Consider the following 26,658-nt stretch of genomic DNA (forward strand, 5'->3'; position numbering starts at 1 on the left):
GGTGAGCCGGCTGGCAACAAGACAAAACAAACCTTCACTTTCAGAGTCAGTTCTGAAAACACAGAACATAATATCAAACATAAACAGAACACAACGATTGGGGATACAAGCACCGTAACATCACTGTAGGACAACTCCCCTAGCAAAAATAGTCACAAGGCAGAGTAAGAAGACATTACACACTGACGGTGTATAAAGTCATCCTGTGAAGAAACTTACTGGGTTTATTCACCTTTATCTCATATTATGTAACAAAATAGATAAAGTACAATGTTCCTATACACCCAAAACGATTTGATTATTTTATCTACCAGTGAGAGAACAGAAAGGAACTTTGGATGATGTCTTATACAAGAAAGTAATTAATCAAATAGGTCTCAGAAACTACCTATATGAAGAAAGTAGTCCCATCTTTCACAGGAAAATCACAAATTCATAAAAGGACTCTAAAAAAGCTGCTACCTTTTCGCTTGTTTCTATCAAAAGATTGTTATTGCTGCCTTTTAAATTAAATCTTTCAGCTGAATGAAAGAGGAATGCAGATTTATGCAGAGTGCTAGCGTACTGCTCTCTAAGTAATGCCAGCTGGGGAGGGAAGCATTGGGCTTGTCGGGAGAGGGACTGGGTAGCATCCCTCGGGGGAGCAAACGTGACTGGGATCCGGTTCCTGCTCAGGCGCAAGCGGCGCGGAGCGGGGAGTCCTGCGCAGCCTCGCCCTTTGGCACGGACAGATGGGAAGCGGAGCGGCGCAAGACGAGGACGAGGGCGCGGGGGTGGGCTGCCGCAAGACGAGCGGCACGACCATCCTTTTTCCCCAGCACAGCTGTGGGCTCCTCTCCTCGCCGCTGAGGGTGGGAAGGGGCAGGCAGGGGGAGGTGCTGGGGGCCGGGCGCCCTGCCAGGCCGGCGCTACCCTCCTCCCGCGGACGGCCCCGGTCCCGCCGCAGGCCGAGCCGCTTGTTCAGTGCCGGGGACGGCAGCGGCAGCGGGGCCGATGGTGGCGGCGCGGCGGCGGCGGCGGCGCTGGGGGGTGCTGATGCTGCTGGCAGCATACGTGGGCTACCTGGGGCTGGGCGCCGCCGTGCTTCAGGCGCTGGAGCGGCCGGCCGAGGTGCAGGCGGCCCAGAACCTCCTCCGGGAGCACTGGGAGCTGCTGGCCAACAACACCTGCCTGCAGGGGCCCGCCCTTCAGCGGCTCATCGAGGTGAGCCTGGGCACGGCGGCGGAGCTGAGCTCAGCACCTGCTGGGGCTGCGGGGCAGGTGCTGCCTCTGGCCCGCTTGGCGAGAGCGGGAGGAGGAGCGGCACCAACCGCGCCTCCGGTCCGAGAGTAACTTTAAAAAAGAGCCAACAAGAACCAGCAAACTTTTTCCTTGTGTAAGTGTATGTGCGCGCATCCCGAAGAAGCCGCCCACGGCGTGGGAGCTTTCCGCGGGCAGCCGCCTCGGTCGCATCGCTCCGTGCCCGCGGGCGCGTCGGGCTCCCCCAGCGCTGCACGCCGCGCTGCGGCCGCCTGTGGTCCCCGCTGATAGAGAGATGCTTTCGTTCTCCACTGCCGTCCCACGAGCTGCGGTGTTTGTGGGTTTTGAAGCGCCGCTGTCCTGACCGAAGGCAGCGGTGGCGGAGTATCCCGCTACGTGACAATTAGCTGCGGTTAATTACAGGTAGTTTAGGTTTGTTCTTGCGCTTAGGAAGCATGAGTTCTAGTCCGTGACATCTTGCTATTGGTAAATTCTAATGGGTAGGCTTTGTCGTGGTAAGTTTAGTTGATGTTTATATTTGTGTCAAACTTTTTCCATCTTCTGGTTGTTTAAAGGGAAATAGAAAGTCGTTAGGTCTCTTAAGTTATCCTTGAAAGTGCTTCTGAAGATATTGCAGGATCCTTGCAAAACGTAAAGCAACAAATGCAGCCTTACTAAAGTACAGATGGTTGCATTTTTATGATACAGATATAAGCAAAGTGACATAAATGGGTTCTCTCTTTGCTCAGCTTTTGCCTGAAAAAGAAAAACCTGCAATATTGAAGTGTCTTGAGTGCTTACCCAAACTCTTTGATTTCAGTAGGTGCTGGTAGTTAGTATGTATTCCTTGCTTTTGTGTGTCTGCCTCAAATAGGTGTTGTCAAGCACAAAGAAAACCTGGGATTGGTTTGGTTTGTTTTATTTAGGAGGGTTTTTTGTTTGTTTCTTTGTGAGAGCAGTGTATGTTGGTGACTGAAACCATGGCAGCTGGTTACTGCAGTTCAAAGAATCTAATAGTGGCTTGGAACCTGGATATATACTTTTTTTTTTCCTCTTCAACAGAGAGGAAAATACAAAAGCCATCAAATAGGATAATCATGGGTATTTCAGCAAGGCTCTGGCAGGCAAAATTATGCTGATTCCTTATGTCATATTCTCAACCCTTGGCTTTCTGAGTGGTATGTTCTCTATTGGCAGTCAGTAGTAAAGTGATCATGTGCTATAAATTTGGGCCTTTGTAAGCTACTGTAGTAGCCACCTTTATTATTCATGTTGTGGGCTCTGCTACCTGTGTAATTTAAATAGAAAAAAGTGAGAAATATAGCAGAGAAGACCAGTCTGGCATTTCAGAAAGCTGCATCTTGGTTAAGCTTCATTCAGCACTACACCAGCTTCATTCAGCATTGTGTAGTGAGCACCTGGTATGGCACTTGCCCAGGGTTTGCAAGTGCTTGGTGAATGATGGTAATGAGGTGCTAGTAGTGGAGACAAGATAATCACAACTAAATAGGTAGAAATGTCACTCTGTCAGTTTGTTTTACTGCAGCATGACCTCTATTTGTTCTTGATACCCTGGGAATAGGACAGCCACTCAAATCCCTTTAGACCAGAGGTTGTTACAATATGCTGTATGAGTAGTTAATTGTGACTGAGCAAGTCCTTGATGGGAAAGATATAAATAAACTTTGTTTAATTTTATGCAGTGTCTGTGTGTGCCTTCATGCTCTGAGAAGCCATACTCTGAGTTTGAATGGCTTTGTGTGTTAGTTTGAATAACTTTAATGCTGAGAAATTAATCCTTAAAAATACACAAAACTGATGCTTTCCTATACTCTTTTCTAATTTCCTATGCAGCAATCACTGGTATGCTCTAGGTGTGCTCAGAAAGAGATGTCTTTCTGTGCAGTAAATTGTTACTGCAGTATGTTGCATATTGTTTATCAGGCAGTGTCATCACTGGCTTCTTTCAGATAAGAAGCTTGTATTCTAGATACACAGCTGATTATTTGCTAATTAAGAAAGCTATAAAGAATGTGTGTGAAAATGTAGTGTGTGAATTTTGATTGCCTTGACATTACTGGCAACTCCTCACTGTTTTCTTATAGCTCTTTGATTCCAGATAATGCTAAACTGTGTTTAAGTGAAATAAAATCCTAGTTTGCTGAGCAATGTACAAATGTAATTTTACAATCTGGTTATTGCTTAGTGCCTAGTTACCAACCCTTGTGCAGGTGGGAGAGCAACAGAGCTCCAGCTTTGATGAGCTAGCAGGAGAGCATGGAGGGAGGATGAGCAGGAGGGAAGCAAAGCAAACAAACCATACTGTAGTAGCTATACGAGTGAATTATCATTCAGTAATTTCTGTGACTTAGGTCCTTTCCAAGGAAGAAGCAGCCTTCTACTTTACAAAGGAGAGGACAGAAGGAGGTAAAGATAGCAGACCAGCAGCAAAAGCAACAGTGGAGGAGAATGTGTTAGAAAGCTTGTGACAGCTGTGGTGGTGGGCCCTGCTTCCTGTAGCTGGGTTTTGTTGGGACTCTCTTGTCTGGAGGAATTGGCCAGCTCTTTCCCTGCAGGAGCAGTTCCACATTTCCTGAGTAGTTGAAAGTAGCACGTGCAAATGGTTTACCTGTAAGCAGATAAACAATGCACGGTCATGTGTTTATACACAGACATAGGGCACAATGGAGGCATTGTGGCCACAAGTCTCTCTACAGTGACGTTTACTCAAGGAGCACGTAAGTTTGGCTTTGTTGACCCATCTAACCCCAGGCTGTTGTTCTGCCATTGTATACTGTCTGACTCAACACATGCTCACCAGGAACAAGACTGAGAGCAGGCCATCCTCACGAGTCACTAGGCAACACACGAAGAGGGCAATATCTGGCCTTTTATTATCATTATGGTGGTGATCTTTTACATGCCAGAATTACTGGATGTGAAGTCACATCAAAGGAAGACTTGCAGAAGATGGCAGCAGATCCAATAATAAGACAGATTGTAGGAGATACATTTTCAATACAATGAAGAAAAGTAGCTGGACTCAGCTGGGGAGAAAAGTATCTATGTCCAGGCAAAAATTATGTTGGTTCTAGATTGGGGAAGTGTCCAGAAAGTGAGGCTGCACGCAAAGAGGACACTTGATGGGCATATTTCTTGGAGCTGAGACCCTTTCTGTCCTTTTGGGGTTGGAGACACCTAGACATGCTTTGGTGTAAATCACTTCTAGCGCAAAAGTGCCTCAGATTTACTGCATAGTGTGAGTGTGTACATAGCTCTGGTCCTGCTGAGCTGTCCTTCAAACTCAGTCATTTTCCTGTATTTGCCAGTGTCTCTTCAATCAGATGATTTGCTGTAGGGCAAAGCTTGGAACAGCACTTTTTGTGTGTTACCCTATTACCATGACATCCCTTTCATGCTATCCTTCCTTTTCTTGGATAGAAACCTTTTGTGTTGTATACATATTTCCCTAGTACAGATGTTTCCTATATGTGTTCTATTGGTTTTCTATTGTAGATATATAATGCTATTTAAACAAAGTTGCTCTCATAAAATGAGAAAATGAAAGCTGAGCTAATTTTGGGGTTTTTTTTTTGAACTAGAAGGATGTAAGGTATAGTGAAAAGGGCCAAATGCTAAAGGGCAGGTTGTAAACTAAATGGCTGCAGGTGGATCTAGATACTCTTATCTTCAGAGTCAACAGCTAGAGGTACACAGAGAGAGTACATGTTTACAAGAGCAATGAGATCCCACATGACTGAAAGGTCCTCATCAATACCTTGGCTTGTACTGACATTGAACCAACAGAGAATTGTGACAGCTGTTGGGAACTAAAACCCTGCAAACAAAGTTTACTAAAATAATCTTGTGCTCAGGAAGGGGTGAGCATCAGAGATCACCTGACAGTGGTGAGAGTCTTTAAGGAACAGCAATCGCTTCTAGTATCGTGGAAGTGTAATATCTATATAGAACCCAATTTGGTCAAACTAACTTGTCACAGATGTAATAGGGTTGATCCCCTGTAAACCTTCTTTCCAACTGCATGATTATCAAAATGTACTACTACTTTGCTTAAGCTACAGCCAATTCATCATTCTCTGGACCTGTTGATTAAAAGAGCTGTGGGTGCCATACCAAGAACTTGCATTTTCTGCTAATAATACCATCTTCTGGCATATGATTGACAGAAGTTGTTGAAGGTAAGATCATTATTCTATAAGGCAGTAGGCTGGCACTGTATCATCAGACTTTTTGGAAGGTGCTGAGAAGACATACTGATGACCTCTTTCTGATTAGTTGACTTAGCCCTAGGTCTTCTGGTAGTGTTGAGTACCTGTGTTCAAAAAGAGAAAGGCAAGGGAAAAAGCACAGCACCCTATTATACCTCTGCCTAGAGGGATATGTTCTTTTGATATTATCAAATTCCCAGTTACAGCTGGTCAGGCTTGGTGGGATGTAACAAGGGAGTGTAGCCAGCTGATATTGAGTGGTGAGTGTCTCAGTAATCTGCCCTACCAGAAGGTTTGAGACACACAACTAGCAGTAAATAGCTAAAGACTGGGAGTGCCTTCTAAAAAGATAAATTATTATTCTTGTCAGTTGTTTGAAGATGTGGGTTATTCTTATAGGTACTTGTTCTTCATATTTCATCTTTTTTAATGCAATTAAAAGAAAAACAACTAGGGAAAGAAATCTCAGTTTTACAAGGATAATACAATGCAACCTTTCTGTGTTCTGTAGATTATACAGGCAGCTTCTTTGAACTTCCTTCAACAGGCCCTGCCTATTTCTGTTCCGGCCCAGCTGTTGAGTAACTGTTCTCATTGGAGTTTGGGAAGTGACTGGAATTCAGCAACACTTTGTCTTATGAATCATGCCACAGAATCTTCTTTGATATAAAAGCGTAATTTTCAGAAAAAGTACTAATGGTTTGCAGTAGCATTGGTTGCAGCATTACTGCACTAGACAACATCTTTTTATCCTTTCCTGTTGGTGAGTAAGTTTAGATTAATTCTAGAAACTCAAGTGCACATCCAGCTGCAAAGTAAAAGTGCTTTTGCTCTCAAGGTTCCTTTGGTTTCAAGGAGCTACTGCCAATTACATTAGCAAACATTGCTGGGGGGACAGGGGAGCAGTTACTTGATCTGCTCTCAGGTTATTCAAGCGGCGTAAAATTAAGAAAAGACCCCAACACTATGAATTCAAAAGAATCCAGCTGTTTTATTGGTTTTTTGGGGTTTTTGTTTTTTTGGTTTTTCTTTCAGGTCATGTAAGTTTCTTCTCCTGACAAAGAATCAGATCTCATGGCTGGGAAAGGTGTGATTAATAATCTGTCAATTATTTGGAAATTAATCGACCTTTGTCCTTGCAATCTGAGACCAAGGTTAATGTTAACCATTTTCTTCTGATTTACATCTGGTCTTCTGTGAGGCATAAATGAATGTTTATATACCAACATTGCACAGAATTTCTAGTGCACGAAGTTTGTGAGTTCTTTTCATATTAATCTAAATGGTAGCTTGGTGCCTTTTGAACATCTTCTTTTCCTCCTTTATGTGTGTCAAAAGTGAGAAAAAGTGTCTAAAACGAAGCAAGCCGGTTTCAGGAGTTTCATGTATGCCCTGGAAAAGTTGATTTTTGTACATGAATATATAAACTTCAACTAAACTTGACAATAAAGTTCCTTACACCAGTCCATTTTTGCCTTCTTTGAGAACTGCTTTCATATACACATAGTAAATGCTGCTTTTGCCTTTAAAGGTATCTCAAGATTACTGTCACCTCTGGCCAGAATGCCGCAGTTCAGAAGCAGGGGACAACAGCAGTGATAGGAGCCACAGTTTATAACTAGGTCATTTGTATGACTCTTTCCCTGATGGTTTCCTTCAGAAAAAAAAAAAAAAAGTAATGAATTCTTATGGATAAATTTGGTAGGGTCATAATCTTTTTGGGACTTTGCTTTTGTAATTTTTGCTTAACTTGCTAATTTTGGGGAGGGCAGGCAGATTAGAATCAGTCTGTTTAATAATTTATATGAAGCTTATTTTTTGCTGTAAAGATTATGGGAGGAATGAGAAGCATAGTGTTCTGAAGAAAGATTGTGAAGAATAGAGTGCCTCAGTTTACATATACACATTCATTCACTCTTTACTTTTTGATCTTAAGTACCTTTTTTGAAAGCTGTATCCTAGTCACATGCTGTTGTGACTCACTGCAGAGGTGAAAGATGTAACTTTTAGCTGGTGTCAAGGAGGTCAGATTAAATAATGGTCCTTCTTTTTGCAGTACTTGGTGATCAGAAGCTATGCTGCAGCCACAGGCTGGTGGTGGAGGGACCACTTGTGATGATAATCATGCAAGAGAGGAAGTGTGTAAGCTAAGAAAACTGGGAGTTGCCCAGAGCTGGTAACACAGCAAACATGGTAAATGAGACTTATGGGTATGGCTGAAGGATAGAGTGGCTCTGCAGCAAATACAAAAGAATAAACCTACATTTTTTGGGGAGGAAGATGCAATACTCTGAAGTCAAGTGGGAACCAAACTGTAGTTGTTGGGGCTGGATTTTGGTGGTTTGGTTCTTTGTTTTGAAGTTGGTTTCTTTTAGCTAGACAGCATGAACAAGTCTTTTGAGTGTAAATCAAAGTATATGGTTTAATTTTTGCTGGTATGACTGTAATAACTACTTTGTGTTTACTATTGCAAAGCTGTGTAGAGTGGTAAAACTTGAGTATAGGCGAGTCGCACGTTATCTGTCATCTGTGGAAGTGCAGCCCCAGAGCTGTGAAGGGTTAAAATTCAGGCTGTAGGAATGATTTAAATTTTTTTAGTTTCTTTTTTTGACTCAGATAAGGAAACTGTAGTAACTGTGTGTTGTGTTTAGATGTTGCTGCAGAAAGGACTAGCAACTGATAGTAAAAAAACAAGGAAAGAAGGGAGTATTGCAATCCTAAAATTAGTGTGATAAGGGAGTCAACAGAAATCCACAGCTTCCTCACAGGGTTACCACTTAGCTTGAATTCAAGGAGGGAGTTTCTTCCAGAAATATGCATGAAGTAGGCTTTTGTACTGGGATGTAATCTAACATGGAGCTTGTATTTGCAAGCATTAGCTTATGCCATTCCTAACTGAAACTTCAGAGCTTATACTTGAGAAAGGTGGAACTGGAAGCTCAATTTGACTATTCTGAGGCATGTTGTTTTAAGAGGTAACAGGCATCTACATTTTAAATAAACATCTTTGAGTGGACATCATGCTGGTGTTCTAATCACCAGCCATGGCAATATTAAGTAGCACCAAGCAAAGCCTACTTGTGTGGTCAAAAACCAGAACAGCCTACTTGATGAGAAAATGCAGCAGCCTGCAAATGAAGTTTCATTGACCTGTGAAGGTCTAAGAATTTTAAATCTCAATTTATAAATCCTATAGGAGTTACAATAATTCCCAGGAAAATTTTATCTGTAGTCTAAAATTATGTAAATATTGTCAGCTAAAGATGCAGTAGTCACTATGAACTGTAAATTATCACTTTAGAGAGGGGGAAATAAGTGCAGAGAAGTGAAACTATGGTTTTATGTTTTACAGCTTGTCTGTCAGTAGAAACCAAAGAACCACTGCATTTTGTTTTTCCTATTATTTTAACCACCCACCTGTTTCCTTTCTGCTTTCTGAATTGCACATGACCTTTAAAGTTCCCAAAACATCAAGCCCAAGCTCTGCAAGTTCAGTATTTTTTGGGTTTGAGCAGTTGGTGGTATTGACTGAGGTCTTCATAACTGCTTTTGAACACTGAATTTAAAATGCTGCTTCTACTAGTGCCTTTTAATGCATTAGGTTTTGAGGCAGACGCTACAAATCTGCTAATCCTCTATCCTATCTCCTAATCACTGTACAAATCAGCGTAATTAAGAGAAAAAGGAAAACCCCTAGGATTTCACCTCAAAGTAATCATACAGTAAAACAAAGTTTCTGGTTCTCAAAAAGGCTGGCTAAGGAAACTAAGCACTTATGATGCAATGTGTGCGATTCACTTACTTTTTAGTACCTTTTGAACCCTCAACACCCCTTCAATGTCAATACTTCTTCAAGGGAAAAAGCAGGGAGAATTCAGCTGTTCTGCTAGAGTGTTTATTGGCTGGGGTTTTTTCCTGTGTTCTCTCTAAAATTATAAACAATTTTTAATTTTTCTATGAAAAAGAAAAATAGCTGAAATCAAAAGTATAAAGGAATATAGTAAACTAAGGAGAATATTCACCAATATCTCCCTGAATGCTCGGTCAGCCTTCAGGAGTTTGCAATGCCATGACTTCCTGTGCCAGAAGTAATTTCTGTGCATTAATAGCCATCTATGGATTTCTCTTTCATGAATCCACCCCTGTGGGCACACCTGCAGGAAGGCAAGCTCCATTAGTTCTACCATTCTCTGGAGAGTCAATCTTTAGTTTTCTGTCATCATTGTTGCTATGTCAAAGGTTGATTCTAGATAGTACCATAAAACATTTTTTACTTTATGAAAACAAAGACTATATCCTTATCTCCAGCCACTGTGAATCTTCCCTTTTAAGGGTGGCATCAATAGCTCTTTCTTCCTAACATTAATGCACTTGACTTTTTTTTTTTTTTCTGTGAATGTTGCTTTATTCAAGTGGCATTGATTTGCATGAATATTCAGTGGTCCCCATTGGGCTGGCTTTAATAGATGGGTGGGCCTAATAGTTAATGATGTTATCTGGTTATTTGATAACAAAATTTAACAAATAATGCTTAGAGACTTCTTGCTGAAAGGGCTTGGAGACCTCAGTAAGCATACCAAGTGTCTCAGTACCAGAAACAGAAAGCAGCTGGCATGCTGCAAGCTCAGGGCTTGCTCTTTGCCAATGAGTAGCAGTTATGTGGGACTTCCTTTTGTACTGCCAGCAGTGCAGGTCACTGTCCATTTAGGGCAAATGCTGTGGCCTGTCTTCAGAACCTCAAGATACTTCCTGTGCTTCCTGGCAAGTAGCATCACTACTTGGAGAAGGTTGACAGTGTCCCTGGGATTCTGAGTTGTTACAAGTCACTGCAAAGTTGACATAGGTGCTCACAACTGCTCAGCCTCTTTCTTCTAAACCAGGCAGAACAGAAGTGCTGCAAAAATGTGAAATTAAACATTTAATGACTTGGTTACTGCTGCTTGCTTCTCACATTATGTCTTTTGTAAGCTCTTTGTTTTCCTTCTCTGCATGAAGTTTTTTCCATTTCTTTGGGCCAATTGTGCCACAGGTTCTTGCAATCCTCTCTGGTTCTTAAGTGTTTCTGGCTTTAAAAACTTGATGTTGAGTTTAATGTTGTCTACTGCTGAGCTTGTATCAGCAAGACATCAGGTGGGAGAATGGACAACAAACATGCTGCATGTTTGAGTTTTTCAAGTATCCCTGATCCAGCTGATAATAAATTTATCCAAGAACTGGACTGTTGCTGTTCCAGCTAACTGGAACTGTGTTCAAGACTAAATAAGAACTGCAGAGATCACAGTTTACAGAAGGGAATTTTGAGGAAAATATCAAGCTTTTTATTTCAAATTTAACTACTGGTTTCTGGAGGTGGGGGGAACATGTAATCGATATAATTTTCCAGTGTCTCTTTTGCCATTTAACTTACTTGAGTTATTTTATGTTCATGCACATTGATTCCTGTCTAGGCCATTGTCTGCAGAGTTTCTTACACTTCTTAAACCAAAGGTCAAATGTCAGCCTGCACCCCATGTAACCTGACAAACCTCAATGCAGATACAAGACCTGGAAGAAGAACAATGAGTTGGGGAATTACACACAATTGTTCAAAACACATCCTTCTGGAGGCTTTTTGAAGCAACCTTTTCTCTCTCTTTTGCTTATTTTTTCAGGGGTAGTTGCATGGAGAAGGGAAGCAGGGCTTGATTCTTTTATGTCACTATTGCTATATATAAAATCTTTTTTTTGAGTTGCCCCACTCAACATTATGACAATTCACAGAAGGAAGCAAAATGCAATACAACACGTGTGGTCCTTAGCTCTTCTCAGAGCACAGGCTCTCTGCTCTGTCTCATAATTTAGAATTTAGTAGATTATAATGTGACTAGGGGTTTAAGTTGCCTTCAGTTATGAGTAAATCAAGATATTTCTGAGAATGCATTATCAAAAGTGTTTATTGCTTAGAAAAATGTGTTGATCTCTGAGCTGCTCCTTGTTCTTAGTATGATAATTAGTAGCTCTAGAGAAAGAGATAATGATCCTTGTAGTTAAACTGCTGCTTGGGACCTTGGAAACAATTTTTAATTCACAGCCTTGTATAATATTATATAAATAATATAAATTATGTAGAGCACATTACATCAGTAAAATCGGACAAAGCTTCCTCACTTTGCAGGCTTGACATGCCAGTTTGTTTGGTGGATGTATAAACTACAACTCCTTTGCAAAACCAAAAACTGATCAAAGTCTGAGTGTGATTCCTTTTATTATCAGTGGTGAAAATTTTATCAGTAGTCTTTTTTGTTAGGATGGGGATAGTATTATTGAGAAATTTGCATGTCTTTTTCAGAGATGATTAATTTTATGTCTTCTTGGTTACATTTTGCATTTAAAGATAATAAACTGTCAAGTGAAGTGTGAAATGTTTTGTGTCCATGCTGTGAATAATGTTGTTTTAGACACAATTAATTTTGTTGGCATGGGAATGTGTAGTCAGATGTGGGCACTGTTAAGACATCTGATATCTTATTTTGGCATAAGTCTGCACACTTCAACTAGTGATGTCTAAATCTTTCCCGGGAGGATTGAACATAATTTGGCATAATGCTAATCTGATATGTTCATTCACATTTGTAGTCCCAGTGTGGGGACATATTGACCAAACTGAGTAGTGTCAGTCTCCTATAACACACCAGATACATTCCTCCCCAGTCCAAGGATCTTCCCTGCAAGGGATCTGTATCATTTATATATGCATGTATATTTGCTGCTCTGGGACTTCTGCCATTGAAATATCCCATCTGGAAGCATTTCATTTTCCTAATGAATATGTCATAAGGCAGTCTTAATTACTGTCTGTCTAGGCCTTCTCTAGTTAGATCTTACCCTCCAATCTCTTCCACATTTATGTGTATATTCTACCATGTGCATGTGCAACTTTATTGTATTGCTATAGATGGCCTTTTCTTAGAAACTTTCAGCTTTTCTGACCTTGCAGCCCTTTGGTCTCTAAGGCACAAGAGCTCCTCTACTAAAAGGGAAACAACAGAATCAGAAGTGGTTGTAATTTGGGATTTTACCAGTCAGAAGTGGAAATGCCAGTCACATGAACTTGCCTTAAAGGGGTTTGTGAGATCTCATGTTATTGTCTCTTTGCAGGGTATCATCCAAGCCTACAAGAGTGGCATAACACTCCAGGGAAACACCACTAGCCTGGGCAGGTGGGATTACAGCGGGTCTTTCTTCTTCTCCATATCTGCAATAACAACCATTGGTAAGAGTTCCCACCTTACAGGGTCACCTCATAGGTGGGAAGAGAGTGGGAATGAGGGCCTGTACTCAGATGCTGCTCCAGCACTGTGTGGTTCCCTAGAGCTTGCAGTAGGGAAGCACCCATGAATTCAGCCCTAGGAGTGCTTTGTCAGTGCCAGTGCAGTAATGATCTCTAACTGATCAGACACAGGGGTAATTAGCTCAGGACATATTCCTGCTAAGTTACATGGCTTCTGGGGCCTGCACTTCAGGGTGCTGTGCTGTCTGGACTTTCCCAAGTCTTGTGCACTCTGAGAGGTCTGAGGTGAACTGTGCATTGAAATAGGCTTTTCCAATCACAAGGACAGGAATGATTTTGGAAAATTTTTAATACTGGCTACTGTGTCTTCACAGACTGTGTTTATGAATTATTCCTCCTTATTACTACCTGTATTAGATGAGGACCTGCTTGTTCAAGCGGAAGTTAAATAGCTGGAAAAACATCACAATTCAGTTGACTCAGGTTTCAGCAAATGGGTAATGCAAAGCCACAAATAAATTATGGAAATAGGTAGAGGGAGGGAAAGTGGAAAAAATAAAATGTACTGGGTACAGAGCTAGATAAGGCAGATGCTGTTAATTATTGTCAGTTCGCGTCCCTGTCCCCAAGACCATAAATAACTTGCCTTGGTGTCTTTTTCTTATGGTGTGACCCAGTATTAAAAAAAACATGGAGGGGAGAGTATGTGGAGAGATGATTGTTGAATATCAAAAATCCCTCACGGGTTTCTTTGATTTGTCAGCTTTTTTCAATTTTAAGTATATTTTTAAATCAAGATTTTTCTTTTTGTAACCAAATGGAACCTTCTTTTGATTTCTGATTCTTTTTGAAGATACACTGGCTCCAGGACACTAAGCCCTCAAGCAGGAGCTCAAAGAAAGAGAAGGCTTGTGTGTTTTCTGTGGAGGTGGAGGCGAGTGGGTGGTAGTGTGTCATCTTCCTGTGACTCAGTATGTCTTTCTGCCCTGCTCTTTTGCACATGCATTGTTGTGGTTGGGAGCACACTTTCAGTGTGTTGCACTGCCAGACAAGGGTTGCACCAGATGATGGCAGTGGAGGCTCATTAGACAGGGTTACACAGGCTGTGAGTTTCCAGGAGAGCCTGGTCAGTTCCTTCCACCTTTGATACAAAGCAGCATCTGCTCAGAGCTGCTTTGCATGCCTCAGTAGTGAGTGAATCCTGGTAAGTTTCTAAACTATCAGAGTGACTGCTTCACCATGGCAAAATTAAGTTAATGATATTCAGGAAGAATCAAATTTATTATGTTAAAATATGAGGGGATGTTGGCAGAAACCTAAACTAAGCATTTCTGCTCTTCTATACTGAGTAGCTGCTAAACTACTCTCTGCCCCCACTCCCCTCTTTTTTAAATCTAATTCCTTGCCCTGATGGCTATAGGAGTGGAGGACAGGACAGGGCATGACACAGCTGAGTTGATAGCAGAGGCAATTGAAAAGAACCAAATCTTACAGCTCTTTATATCATGATTTTAAAGCTGGTGCTACGATTCTTGACACTTGTTAATGATTTTACATTGCGGATTTGAGAATGCCATACAAGCCACTTGTATGCAGAAAACTTCAGATGATTGGACCCTTCATTCTGCTTTTTTCAAGTGAAATTGTTAGTTGCATATAGATTAGTGTAATAACACTGTTGATAACAATATGTTGTAGAATAGAAAACTACAAATTATTTCACAGAGCCTCACCCTGAGTCTGTTATCATAATCTCTCTTTATGCAAATTCTTGAGATAGTTGAGGGGTTCAACCTCATTGAGGATACCACAGTGTGACTGGGAAGGATAATTGATGATGTCAAGTAAAGAGACAAACTCCTTTCCAAAGAACTCAATGAAGTTCAAAGTGGTGAGTCACAATAAGAAACTTCATTTATAAGGTATGGCAATGAGATAAATGACAATTGAGAAGGCTTCTGGAGGATCTGTAAAGGTTTTAGTGTTCTTACATGACAAAGAAGGGTTTATCTCAGGCTGTGATTATGGAGCCAATGAAAGCACAAGATTACCCTATAGGACTTAAAACCCAAGGCATTCTAGGAAATGAGTTTAGGAAAGGTAAAGTTAAGATGATAATGCAGAAGAGTGAGTCTCAGGAATTTAGAGGTACTATATAAATATTTTGAAGAATATGGATGGACTCTATTCCATTTGTTCCAGCTGCTGCAAGGCCTTTGGCCTGTTTGTCTCTTCCACATTTTTTCTTTGCAATTAATGCCATTCATGCCTTGCTGGCCTCTTATGCAAAATAACATCTTTGTGACTCTTGTCCTTAGTCTTCTCAAACAGCACAGCTAAAACCACTATCACTTTTACCTTAATCACTTTCCTTTGAGATGCTCTTTCTGTTCTGCCAGCTCCTGTATTCTACTTTAGGTGCTTTAACCCCCCTCAGAAGGTTAGGTCCATTTCTCAAGTCCTTACCAGAACACTTTCTCACTGGGATACAGGAGGGGATGTTAACTTCTTTCCCCATTAACACCAACTGAGGGGCATTAGCTTCTTTCCCCACTGACAAAGTTTAAATCCTCCTGTCTCCTGTTGCAGTATCTTCTGCACTATATCTTTCTTCCATTTAAATGAGAGCCTCATCTATTTTCACTACTAGTGATTTCATTACTAGTGATGAAGCAGCATATGAACTTTGCTTAAAAACAAAGTGAGTTCTAACGTGCAGGCTGTACCTCAGGTTAGTTAGTGCCTCGATTGCAACTGTTTGAAGAGCAGATATGTATAAACTAAAATCTCTTGTGTAAAGAAGTGCCCCAAAGCCTATGTAGTTTTTGGCGCATCTCATAATTTGAATGGAACTGCATTTATAACTTTGGCATGGACAGCCCTGGCCACCTGCTGATTCTTTCTCCCCACTGTTACTCTTCTCTGCTTTCCTTGTTGCTGTCCTTGACATATATCATGTCATGTCATGTCATATCAATCATCATATCATGCCAGATTTTATGTTATCTCATTTTCTGCAGATTTTTCCATAAGAACCCCTTCTCAATGCCTTGAAGGGTCATCCTCAGAGTTCCTGTGGAGCTGTAGTACTAAACGTGATTAAAGAAAGAAAAGCTAACTTGCTGCTGGTTTTATCTCTCAGACTTCCTTAGCCCTTGCTGACACAAAGTTTCTCTTTTCTGTGTTGACTCTCCTCCTGCTTAGTTTGGACTAACAGGACACAGGTCAAATCAAGTTCAGGGTGGGCACAAGATCAAAATTCCTAAAATCAAATGACCACAGAGTGGTATAATTTCAGAGAAGGTGCTAGGGAAAGGCTCTTCCTTTAGTCAGTGATGAGGCTGACTTGTCAGTGCAAGCCTAAGAGTAGGAGTAAGGAGTATTGTCCTCTCTAGCCTGAATGTCCCACCTAATATTGGGTGGATAGATGCCATTGTCTAGTGCTGTATTGTCATTTTCTGATGCCACCAGAATTCAGTTGTGTGAATTTCAAGGACCCTTTTTTAAATATAAAATGGGGCAAGTAAACCATCTCACCGTGAAGAAAAGAAGGGAAATACCTTCTTCCTGTTCTTTCCTTCTCTGGTTAGCACAGTACATAGCTCCTAAAAGCAATACCCCAGAGGACTGGGAGATAACAACAGAGGCATGGATCAGGCTATTCAGTGAGTGATAGTATTAACCACACTGTTACAGACGTTTAGTAGTTGCTCCAGAGGATTCCAGTGCAGGGAATAAAACAGTAGCAAGTTCAGGGCTATGAAATTCTGGTAGGGTAAAGTTTTGGGCAGCAAGAGGTTTGTGAAGACTCTGGCCCTCTGCAGACACTGCCCAGTATCTGGTGGAGCTCCTGAAAAATGGTCAGGTTCCTGCCCATTGCTGGCTGACACTCCATTGGGGAATTCAATTAAACTAACTTGATGTCTCAAAGTGGTTAATATACAGAATAACAGCTTGGGACCACTTTCATATTTGAATCCTCTGTGAACCTCAGGAACCCTTTGTGTAGGGGAGATCTCTGCTGAAAAGCTGTCACTGTTGATGTGTTGATCTTTTCCCTGCCCAGTGACAGCTGGCAGAGCTTCTCTATAAGCTTGCCCAAGTAGGATGTAGCACTGTGGTCCGTGGGAGGTCACTGATGGGTTTGGGGACAGCCACTCACAGCAGCATCCTCTGAGCTATCTCCTGAGTAGTGGAAATGCAGTCTGCCTTCCTGACTGCATGCTGTCTCACCCAGCTGAGCCTAAGCCCACTATACAGCTTTCAGTGTATGCACAGCATGAGTCAAAGACTGCAGTACTCATCTGAATCATTTTTTTCACTCACTGAAGGAGTGTGCAACCAAATTTTACTCTCATCTGGAATTTCATAGGGCTAAAACTGTTAATAACTTCCCTGATTCAACTGCCCGGGTCCCAGTGAGCTTCCCCATATAAAATACAGTTCCTGAGATTCTGCCACCACTAGCTTTAAAATAAAATTCTTCAAATTTTTTACTTGTTCTAACCATAAAACTGTGAAGCCAAATCAAGCAGTGTGGCTGCTTGAGGACTGTGTCCTGTTTCTGTCCTACATGTACAGGCTCCATCCTGTAGCATCCTCCCTGGATGGATGAATTTGGAATAACTGACTTCCCATGCCGGGTGTCCTCAGCTGTGTCCAGCTGATAAGTGTTCTTGAACTTAGTGCAGACTTGGTGGATACAATATGAAATCTCACAAGAAGGTTGAGAAGCCTGCTAATATGTTTTCTATAGTTAAGGAGACATTCAAAGCAGGAGGGAGGATAGGAACCCCTGACTTGTTGATCTTCCCATGAATGTAGGTGGTACCAAATGACCTCTGAAAATCCTAATGCTTGTAAGATCATAAGATAATTCAGGCTTCCTGATACCTCAGGAGATCTCCAGTACAATTGTCTGCTTAAAGCAGTCAGCTATGAGGTCAGAGCAGGCTAATGAGTGCTTTGCTAGGTGCTGTGTCTCACCCTCAAATCCACGGGGATAAGTCCCCTGTGGAGCCCGGCCAGCTGGGCAGTGGGGCGAGATGGACAGAGGAAAGGAGCTTCTCGTTGGATCCCGGGGGGCTTGGAGAAGCTCCCTCGTGAGTCCAAAGACGAGCTGGTCCCACAAGCAAAGGAAAGAGGCACTCCTCCTCTAGATTAATTCCAAAGTTTAATGAGCCCCTGGGAAGAGATCCCAGAGTACATCTGAACCTGAAGGGCATCCAGAGCAAGAGGGAGTATCCCTGCCCAGAGCAGCCAGATACAGGGGGGTGGGGAAAACCGAACAGCCAACTGGGAAGGACATGGGAGCATGGGAGTGGCTCTCTGGGGGCAAGGCCTCAGAGTGACCACTGAGGAGGGGGTCGGCGAGGAGTCCCAGCCAGGGTCCAGTTACCTGGTGACCTTGGGAGAAGGATCTGGACAAAGGGGAAGGGTCACCAAGTGATGGGACACATCACCTGGGAGGAGACAGGGGGATGGGTTGGGGTTTGATGGACATACAGGTACTGATGGGAAAGCTGGGATGAACCAAAGGGATACAAAGAGGGGATATGGAGGGACAAGCCATTATGAGGGGATATACAGTGCAAACACAACTCCACAGTTAGGCTCACCTTCCAGCTAAGCTGGGGCCATGTTCCCATTTTAAGGAACCAGACAAACATTACCATAAGGCTGTGTGAGTGATCAAGTATGTGTTTTTCCACTTTGAATTACACAAAGATGTCTTTTCCATCTAAAGTGATTTTTTTTTTAATGAAAGATTTGAATATTCAATAGAGAAAGCCTTTCATTTCTGGTGGATTTAAACATCCAGATCACTTGTAAAGACCACAAGGGAAAGAAATTTTAAATTTCCTGAAATGTGTTAGAGGAAGAGCTAGTGGTGGGAGGAGCTAGATGGCTTAAGGATTTAATTTCCTCCAGTGCCTGGGAAACTAAGAATGTGGCTCACTGAACATCACCCCAATTACCAAGGAGAGAAGTTTTCATGAGAATTTAAATGTATAATGCAAAATAAAATAATTCTGGCACTGACACCCCTCAGTGAACTACACAGTGGATACCTGGCCCTCAGGCTTAGATTAATGCTTGGTTATTCAAAGCAAAATATTTTCAAGAAGAAGAATCTGTAAATTTTGGATTAGACCCATGTCTAATCCCAGTGTCTGTAGGAAGTGATGGCTTGTATACTTTGAGGTAGGAGAAAATATTTAATAAAACAAGAAGTGTTGCTTCTCTAGCCAGTAGCTTTATCAATGGTTTTAGCACTCAAACACATTTTTGGGTAGATTTGGTTTTATGCTAACCCTGGATTTTTCTGCATGTGAAATTTTTTGGTAAATTTTCAAATGTTTTTCAGCCTATGATGGATACTTTCTGTTCTAAGCACTTTTTGATGAAAATTCTCTTATATCTGGACAGTGAGAACAATCCTTTCATTGTGGGTAGCAGGAAGTTGCAGCTGCCTCAGTTAACTGAGGGCATTGCAAGTACTGTCTTGTGAATGAAAATATCTTTTACTAATAAGTCTTATCTTCTTAAGAAGTCTACAGAGCTTGTGAATCCCCTATGGGCAGGAATGTAATGGAAAAGCAGAAAAAAATCCTGAATTACTTAATACGTGTAACAGAAGCGCATGAGTTAAAGCACATGGTTATGAACATTTAGAAATAAAACACTCTTTTGTTTCCTCCAAAGAAACTTAACTTACATTACACCATATTTCAAAACAAGAGGAGCTATACATGCACTTAATCCAGCTGCTTCAGTGGAAAAACACTTTGATGTCTCTGCAGTCATTTCTCAGTGTCTCTTTGTTCAGACATGTACCAGGTGACATCCCAGCAGCATGGTCATGAGGGACGTGACACAACTGGCAGTATAGTTATAATTTCTGAATCTGGTTCAGATCTTCTAGTATCTAGTTCATGATGACTTAAGACACCAACTAATACTGAAGTGGGTAAATCATATTTTCCTATTCCTGCTTGAGTTTTTTATCAATTGAGGTTTATATACATTTAGGTTGGCATTCCTTTGTCTAATGCAATGACAAGCAGATGTAACCAGACAGGAGTAAATTTATGGCTATTTTGCATAATCTAAAATCTCCTATTTGATTATACTTTGTATCCTGTATAAAAGCTGGTGGGACATGGTTTTTTTGGCATGTGTACAGCAACTGTGTACCAAGACTTCAGAAAATTGTCTCAAGCTGCTCAATCCAAGGGAAATAGAATACAAAGCATGTCTGGTGTTTAGAGGGCCAGGTTTACTGTGTACTTTAGACCTTCTTACATCATTCAATTTGCCATTCTAAATTACTTGCAACATACAAGTTAAGTTTAGGTGCTCTGCCATCCAGCACTATGTGGCACCCCCACAATTCTGAATGCTGCTGTGCTTCACACAGTGACCAGAGAACACGGGCCTGTTTTATGATTTTCTGCAGAGAAACTTAGAAACCTGTGATTAAAAGAATTGCCCAAGACATTACACAGTCTTTTAAAACTTGATAGAGAAGGAAAAAAAAAAAAGGGAAAGGGTTGGGGGAAAACCACCTTGGGAATAACTGGCCATAAATGTATGTGACTCATCTTCAGCCTCCAGCCCTACACTCCCCCAGCACTTTCTCCTGGGCCATGTCAGGCCACAAAACACCCTAATTCAATAAGCAAAAAATTTGAACTACTCCACTGAAATGTCACAGCCAGTGTGAAATGCATCACACCAGACACATCTTTCTATAATTCGCTTAGAAGGGGTCATCTACCAGATGTATTTGCTTACATGTCTCATCTACCACACTTGGTAGTATAGAAATGGTGAAAGATGGCAGAAATTAGCAGTCACTGGGAAAAGTGCATTAGCATTGCAAAGCTGCTCACAAAAAAAGAAGAAGTAGCACTGACATGAATTCTTAATTTAGCCCCTTTTTGACTATATTTCAAAACATCTAGTTGCATAACAGCATCCTATTCTTTCTGGGGTTTGCTCTCCCCCTTCCCAGGGACAGGCTTCTGGGGCTCCAATTGAGGTGTATTGTGTGCCTATAATTATTGAAGGGCATGTCCTCCATGTAACAAAATTTGGGATTTGTGGGGTGCATACTTAGGAATAGTTTGCCCAAAGACCATTTTCTGGGTGTAGTTTGCTGGCAGATGTGCACAACTAACTGCAGAATTGTCCATGGTTGGAGATTTTTTTGCATGTGTAGATATCTCCATCCCATAGGTGTATACATTTCTACATTGTCAGTCAGTGGCTTATTGCATCTGGCATGTGACAGAGTTTAGTGAAGAAATGGGACTCTTGAGTTAACCACAGATGTTTGCACTTTCACTTATCTGGGATACAGAGCCCAGCCCTGGGGCCTCTCCTTGCTGGGCACTGCTCACTTGCCCTGAGACTACAGCACTCAAAAGCAGGGTAGCAAGGCGGCAGTGGAGGGAGCGCCTCTGTGCTTGCTGTGCCGATGGTTGGTGGCGCTGGGATGGGATAACATTATTTGTGGTAAAAAGATAATCTCCTCTGTAGACATCAATCTGTAATGAGCAGAGGTGATTTTGGAATGTAGTCAAGGCCATAGGTCTCTGACTGGCTAAGGCACTGTTGAAATGTTTGTGGTGTGCTAGTTGTTGTGTCTTTGAAAGCATAATGTGAGATATACCCTAGTTAAATCTGACTGTCTTGTAGCACAAAACAGTAGAAATTACAAATGCAATGCTGCAAATTTATAGACCATTTTAAAAAGAACGTGTGGGGAATGAAAACAAGTGATCTTGAAGCCCGAACAATCTGAGGATACAAGCAAGGCTGTGATTGCAAGGCAGGATCTTTTATTAGATCACTTCCTATGACAAGAAGAAAGAGGAAAAATTTAAAGCGTTTTATTTTAGGTTGGAAACTGAAGTATTTTACACAGATTAAATATAATTTCTCTGGATATATTGACTCTAGACAATAATTTGGACAATTTAAGGTGTTATTTGGTAATTGTGGTGCAAAAGATTTTAAGCAGAGGCAGGGTTAAGTTCACCAGTCCTGTGGGACAAAGGTAGAAAAGGGTGGTTGTTATAATTAAAACACTATTGTTGTGATTCAGAGACCATCTGACAGCGATGCAGGATCATGTGCTGGTAAAGCCCAGGCCAACAATGCTTACAAAAATTGAACTAAATGGAAGGTTTGCATTTACATCAGATCGCAGCCAGGGCAGTGGGTAGGGGAGAGGAAATTGACTGGTAAATGGAAAAGGAACTAAGCAAAATTGGCAGGGAAAGAAATGTTATTTTCCAGCCCACAATAGGATATGATAAACAATGGATGTTACTTACAGTTATTTATAAAAAAGGTCTTTTTGGAGCAGTGACCTTCTCACCTAACTTCTGTAGATGATGGATGTTCACCCCTCCAGGGGGAAGGGGGTAAGTAGAGACTATTTTAGATTTAATGCTTCATTCCTCCCTTGTCTAGGCTATGGAAACCTGAGCCCCAGCACTGCAGTTGGTCGAATCTTCTGCATCGTGTTTGCACTTTTTGGGATCCCCTTGAACCTTGTACTCCTGAACGAAATTGGGCACCTGATGCTGCTTGGGGTTCAGCATTGTGCCCGTCGCCTAGAGGACGTGTTTCACTGGCAGGTAAGCAGTATGAGCAGGCATAGCTCAAAGAAAAAAAATACAGGGGTCATTGTCTCGTATTTGAGATCCTATGACTAACAAGGACAGCCTGGCTGACTATTTGACCAAAAAGGTAATAATACTCAGGAATGACTGGAAGCAAATAAATTTAGTCTATGACACAGCCCTATGAGGTGTCAGATAAAGTTGTTTATTAATTGAGGGAAATTCTGTGATGAATGACTTCCCCTACATCAACAGAAGCAATACAGCATGTGAGCAATGCACAGTCCTAGACTATCTAGTCTGTTTATTATCAGTTTTAGTTAGAATTGCATGTGTAAGTTATATGGGAACATTTGTGGAACGGGCTTTAAACTGGCATGAATTTAGGACTTATGAAGGCGATGCCAAATTTGTGTTGGCTTGGTGTCAGTGTTTAACCTCAGCTAGCATCTAAGCACCATGCAGTTACTCACCCCTTCCCTGTGGAATGGAGAAGAGAATCCAGATAGCAAAAAATTCATGGGTTCAGGTAAAGACAGTTTAATAAGTAAAGCAAAAGTTGTGCACACAAGCAAAGCAAAAAAAAAAAAGAATTTGTTCACCACTTTCCATCAGTAGTTAGGTGTTCAGTCATTCCCAGGAAAAGACTCCATCATGCATAACACTTACATGGGAAGAAAAACTGCATCACTCTGAACATTCCCTGCTTCCTTCTTTCCCCAGCTCTATATGCTGAGCATGATGCCATATGGTATGGAATATCCCTTTGATCACTTGGGCTCAGCTGTCCTGATTGTGTCACCTCCCAAATTCCTGTGTACCCCCAGGCTACTCACTGGAGGGGTGCAGAGAAGGCCTTCACACACTGTGCAGGCATTACTCAGCAATAATAAGAACATTCTGTATTACAAACACTGTTTTCAACATAAATTTAAAACTCTATCTCCTACTAACTACTGTGAAGAAAATAACCATCCCAGCTGAAACCAGTTCACATGTAGGACAGGCATGTCATTTGTTATAGTGGAATTCAATGAATATTTGTATGCTTTTGTGGAGCTTGCTCCAGCTGGAAAACAAAGCTGGACTTTCCTTGCTGCACTTCTTGTGACAATCTTTTTTTTTTTTTTTTCCCTTCCTGTTCTAGAATAAAGCTTCCTTCCTGATGAAGACCTGTGCACTGGTAACTGGCTTGTTATTGTTCCTCCTGCTACCTCCCTTGTTATTCTCTGACAAAGAAGGCTGGTCTTACGAAGAAGGCTTCTACTATTCCTTCATTACCCTCAGCACTATAGGGTTTGGAGACTATGTGATTGGTGAGTAGTTCACATTTCATTGCTTTCACCTACTGAACAGCAAATCCATGACATACAAAGCTTCTCACTTGGCAGTCTGGCACAAGTAGCAATCCCCAGACCTAATGATCAGTATGTTGTGGTGTGCATTTGGCAGGTTGGAAAATACATTATTTCTGCCATAGTAATGCCACCTGTGGAAGAACAAAGGCATTATTTCCCAGTCAGTAAGTGGCATTGAAGTGGCCTGTCCCTTGAATGACTACACCACCAGGCAGGAGTGCTATGGTTTAATCACAGTGGTTGCTGAGGGCACATTTATCACACTCCAGTGCATTGGCAGCCATTAATTTTAAGCAGAAGCCACTCTGCATCTTCATTAACAGACAGGGGCTGTTTCTTCTGTTTAAACCCTGGATAACTACTTTCTAAAAGGCAAATTAAGTCACTTAGGTATAGACTGTCAAGCACCAGGCACTACTTAGTTTTGGATGCCAAAACCCTTTGCCAGAAGAAATCCACACCCACTGCATTTGCTGAAATGCAGGATACGCCTCTTTGATAAAGACTTTCTCATTAAAAACATATTGATTATATAAACACATGCACTCTTGAGTTCCTGAGAGACAGAAAGACTAAAACATCCTATTAGGGATTTGCTGCTTTCTTCATAGCACTCGCTTGATGTTTAGACAATTTAGTGGCAGTTACTTTAGAACTTGTTTGTCATGCATCAAACTTATGATTAGAGCTTGTGTAGGCACATGTAAATAAGTTAGGAATAAAGTTAGCTTGGGCAAGGGTAGCCAGATAGAGCTTGACAAAAGCTGGGTCAGCTTAGCGTTCTCCTATACTGATTTTACAGATGATGCTGAACTCTGTGCTACAACAATTTTACTTCTCTCAGTTTCTGGTAATGCATTATTCCTTCCTCTTCCAGGTGTGCCTTCACCTGTGTAGTACCTTTGTAACTGGAATACTGCCATAGAGACACTAGGTTTGGTATGGGAATAATTGAGTATGTCAGTTGTTGTGTGTGTAGAGGCTAAACAATTTTGACTTAAAATCCTGTATGTGTGGTTTATGCCTCAAAAATAAGGTTCAAGTGATCTTCATACTATTTCCCCACTAGTGTGATAAAGAGCTGGGAGGAACAAATTACCTGCAGGGAAGTATCTTTGCAGAAAAGGACCTGGCAGTCCTGATGGGCACCAAGCTGTCCATGATCCTGCAGAGAGTGCCTCTGTGGCTGTGAAGTCTGGTGATAATTTTAAATTGTTTTCCGAAGTTTAGTTGTTCTTGGAGGTTTCAGGACTGCTCAGGCCTCTTTTCTCTGCTCTCAGACACTCTCCTGCTTATATCTGGTTTAACAAGATACATATAGTGGTACATAAACCCTGCTTACCTCTCTGCTTGTAGGGACCTCTGTTACATGCTAATAGAATATTGTGGTGCTGAGTGATAAGCAGAGAAACTAAACTGTGTGCTTGAATATGAATAATCACTTTGACATGGATGTAATTTGGGATTTAGTTTTCTTTCTTGAGAATGATATTTGCAATTCCTAAGGAGTACTAGGCTGTTGCTGACACATCATGAAACATACTTACAACATCAGTTCACATGCCAAGTAGATGGCATACTTGTGATTTATGTATAAATCACTAATATTCAGTGATATTTCAACTGTCTTTTCTTTACATGTAATGTCTCCTTTGGGGCACTTTTGATCCAGTGTAGAAATGTTTTGGGTGATTCTGTTGTAGGGATGAACCCAGATCGCATCTATCCAAGCTGGTACAAGAATGTAATCTCTCTGTGGATCCTCTTTGGGATGGCCTGGCTAGCACTGGTTATCAAATTTTGCATCAATATTCTAGAGAGCTCCAGTGACTTCTGTCAATGCAACAAGAGGAACATGGAGATGGCAGAAGATTTAATGGATGGTAACAAAAATAGCATGACTGGACTTCAAAATGTGGAGATCTGCAGCGACAAAGACACAAAAATGAAAGGACCAGTTGAATCTCACTCTTACAGAGCTCCTATGGAAGCTCTCTAGGGAAGAAAAATGTTCTCGGTGTCCTGTAGGTTTTAGTGCGCCAAAGATGAACCATTTGAAATGTGTAAGTAGAGCTGTCCTGACCTGTGAATGGGGTGAAAGTTTGCTTATTGAGCTTGAAATGCTTTTATTTTGAATTGAGCAATGACAAAACATTTCATTTCCAGCACCAACAAGTACTACCAATGGGACTCTTAGCCGAAAGTAGATTTAAGGAAATATCACCTACCCTCCCACCTCAACTTAGGAGGTAATCTTTGACATCCCTGAGCAACACCAGCTATTGTCCATTTCTGTATGTGATTCTTGCAGCCTCTAGTTATATGTATGGCACTTTGCAAATGCCACAGCCATAAAAGCAAGTGCCATTTAATGCAAGAAAAAAATGGCATATTGCCAAAATAAATGAAAATAAATGAAAAGCAGTTTAAAGCTATCTGGCCATCATGGCAGGTGCTTATGAAAGGTGCTAACAAGGTTTTGCTCTCTGATCGTTCATACGGGGATGGCAATGAGGAAGAGCTTGTTAAGGTGCCTCATAAAAACAGATAATTTCATTTTTAAAAAAGTAATTTCTACATCAGAAGTCTGCTAACAGAAAGAGATTGGGTATGCTATTCCTTGCTTCAGAACTTATGTGAGTTCATTCTATGAAATATTTTGCAGACCAAATTTCATCAGCTCAATGTTCATTTGGATAGATTTGTATTTTGTTATGTCTTGGAAGTCAGAAAAGGAGGACTAGAGGCAATCTTAAAAGTCAGTGATTCCAACATTTTCCTATCACCAATATTAACAAGAGCTATTTCAGTCTAGAAACAGACTGAATTTTTTTCAACTATGATCAAGAGATGCTATTGTGATGAACTTCTCATGTCACGAATGATTAGTGTACCTGTTCTAACATCCTATATATCATCACAACTGT

General features: G+C 41.4%; 1 protein-coding gene across 1 annotated transcript; it reads left to right on the plus strand.

Moving 5' to 3' along the window:
* The first annotated feature begins 993 nt into the window (after window positions 1-993).
* On the plus strand, window positions 994-26,089 carry KCNK17 (potassium two pore domain channel subfamily K member 17). Its single transcript, XM_031504525.2, has 5 exons — window positions 994-1,203; window positions 12,606-12,720; window positions 22,222-22,388; window positions 23,521-23,689; window positions 25,435-26,089. The coding sequence occupies exons 1-5, from the start codon at window positions 994-996 to the stop codon at window positions 25,728-25,730; spliced, it is 957 nt and encodes a 318-aa protein (XP_031360385.1). The 3' UTR covers window positions 25,731-26,089.
* The last annotated feature ends 569 nt before the right edge of the window (window positions 26,090-26,658 follow it).

Source organism: Lonchura striata, chromosome 3 (assembly GCF_046129695.1).
Source record: "Lonchura striata isolate bLonStr1 chromosome 3, bLonStr1.mat, whole genome shotgun sequence".
NCBI lineage: Eukaryota > Metazoa > Chordata > Aves > Passeriformes > Estrildidae > Lonchura > Lonchura striata.

What these genes read in the sequence shown, in the direction of transcription:
- KCNK17 (XM_031504525.2), top strand. Translation starts at nt 994, where the DNA reads ATGGTGGCGGCGCGGCGGCGGCGGCGGCGCTGGGGGGTGCTGATGCTG. An exon ending in ATCTGCAATAACAACCATTG is followed by an intron (nt 12,721 to 22,221) that starts GTAAGAGTTCCC and finishes TCCCTTGTCTAG; the next exon opens with GCTATGGAAACCTGAGCCCC. An exon ending in GTTTGGAGACTATGTGATTG is followed by an intron (nt 23,690 to 25,434) that starts GTGAGTAGTTCA and finishes ATTCTGTTGTAG; the next exon opens with GGATGAACCCAGATCGCATC.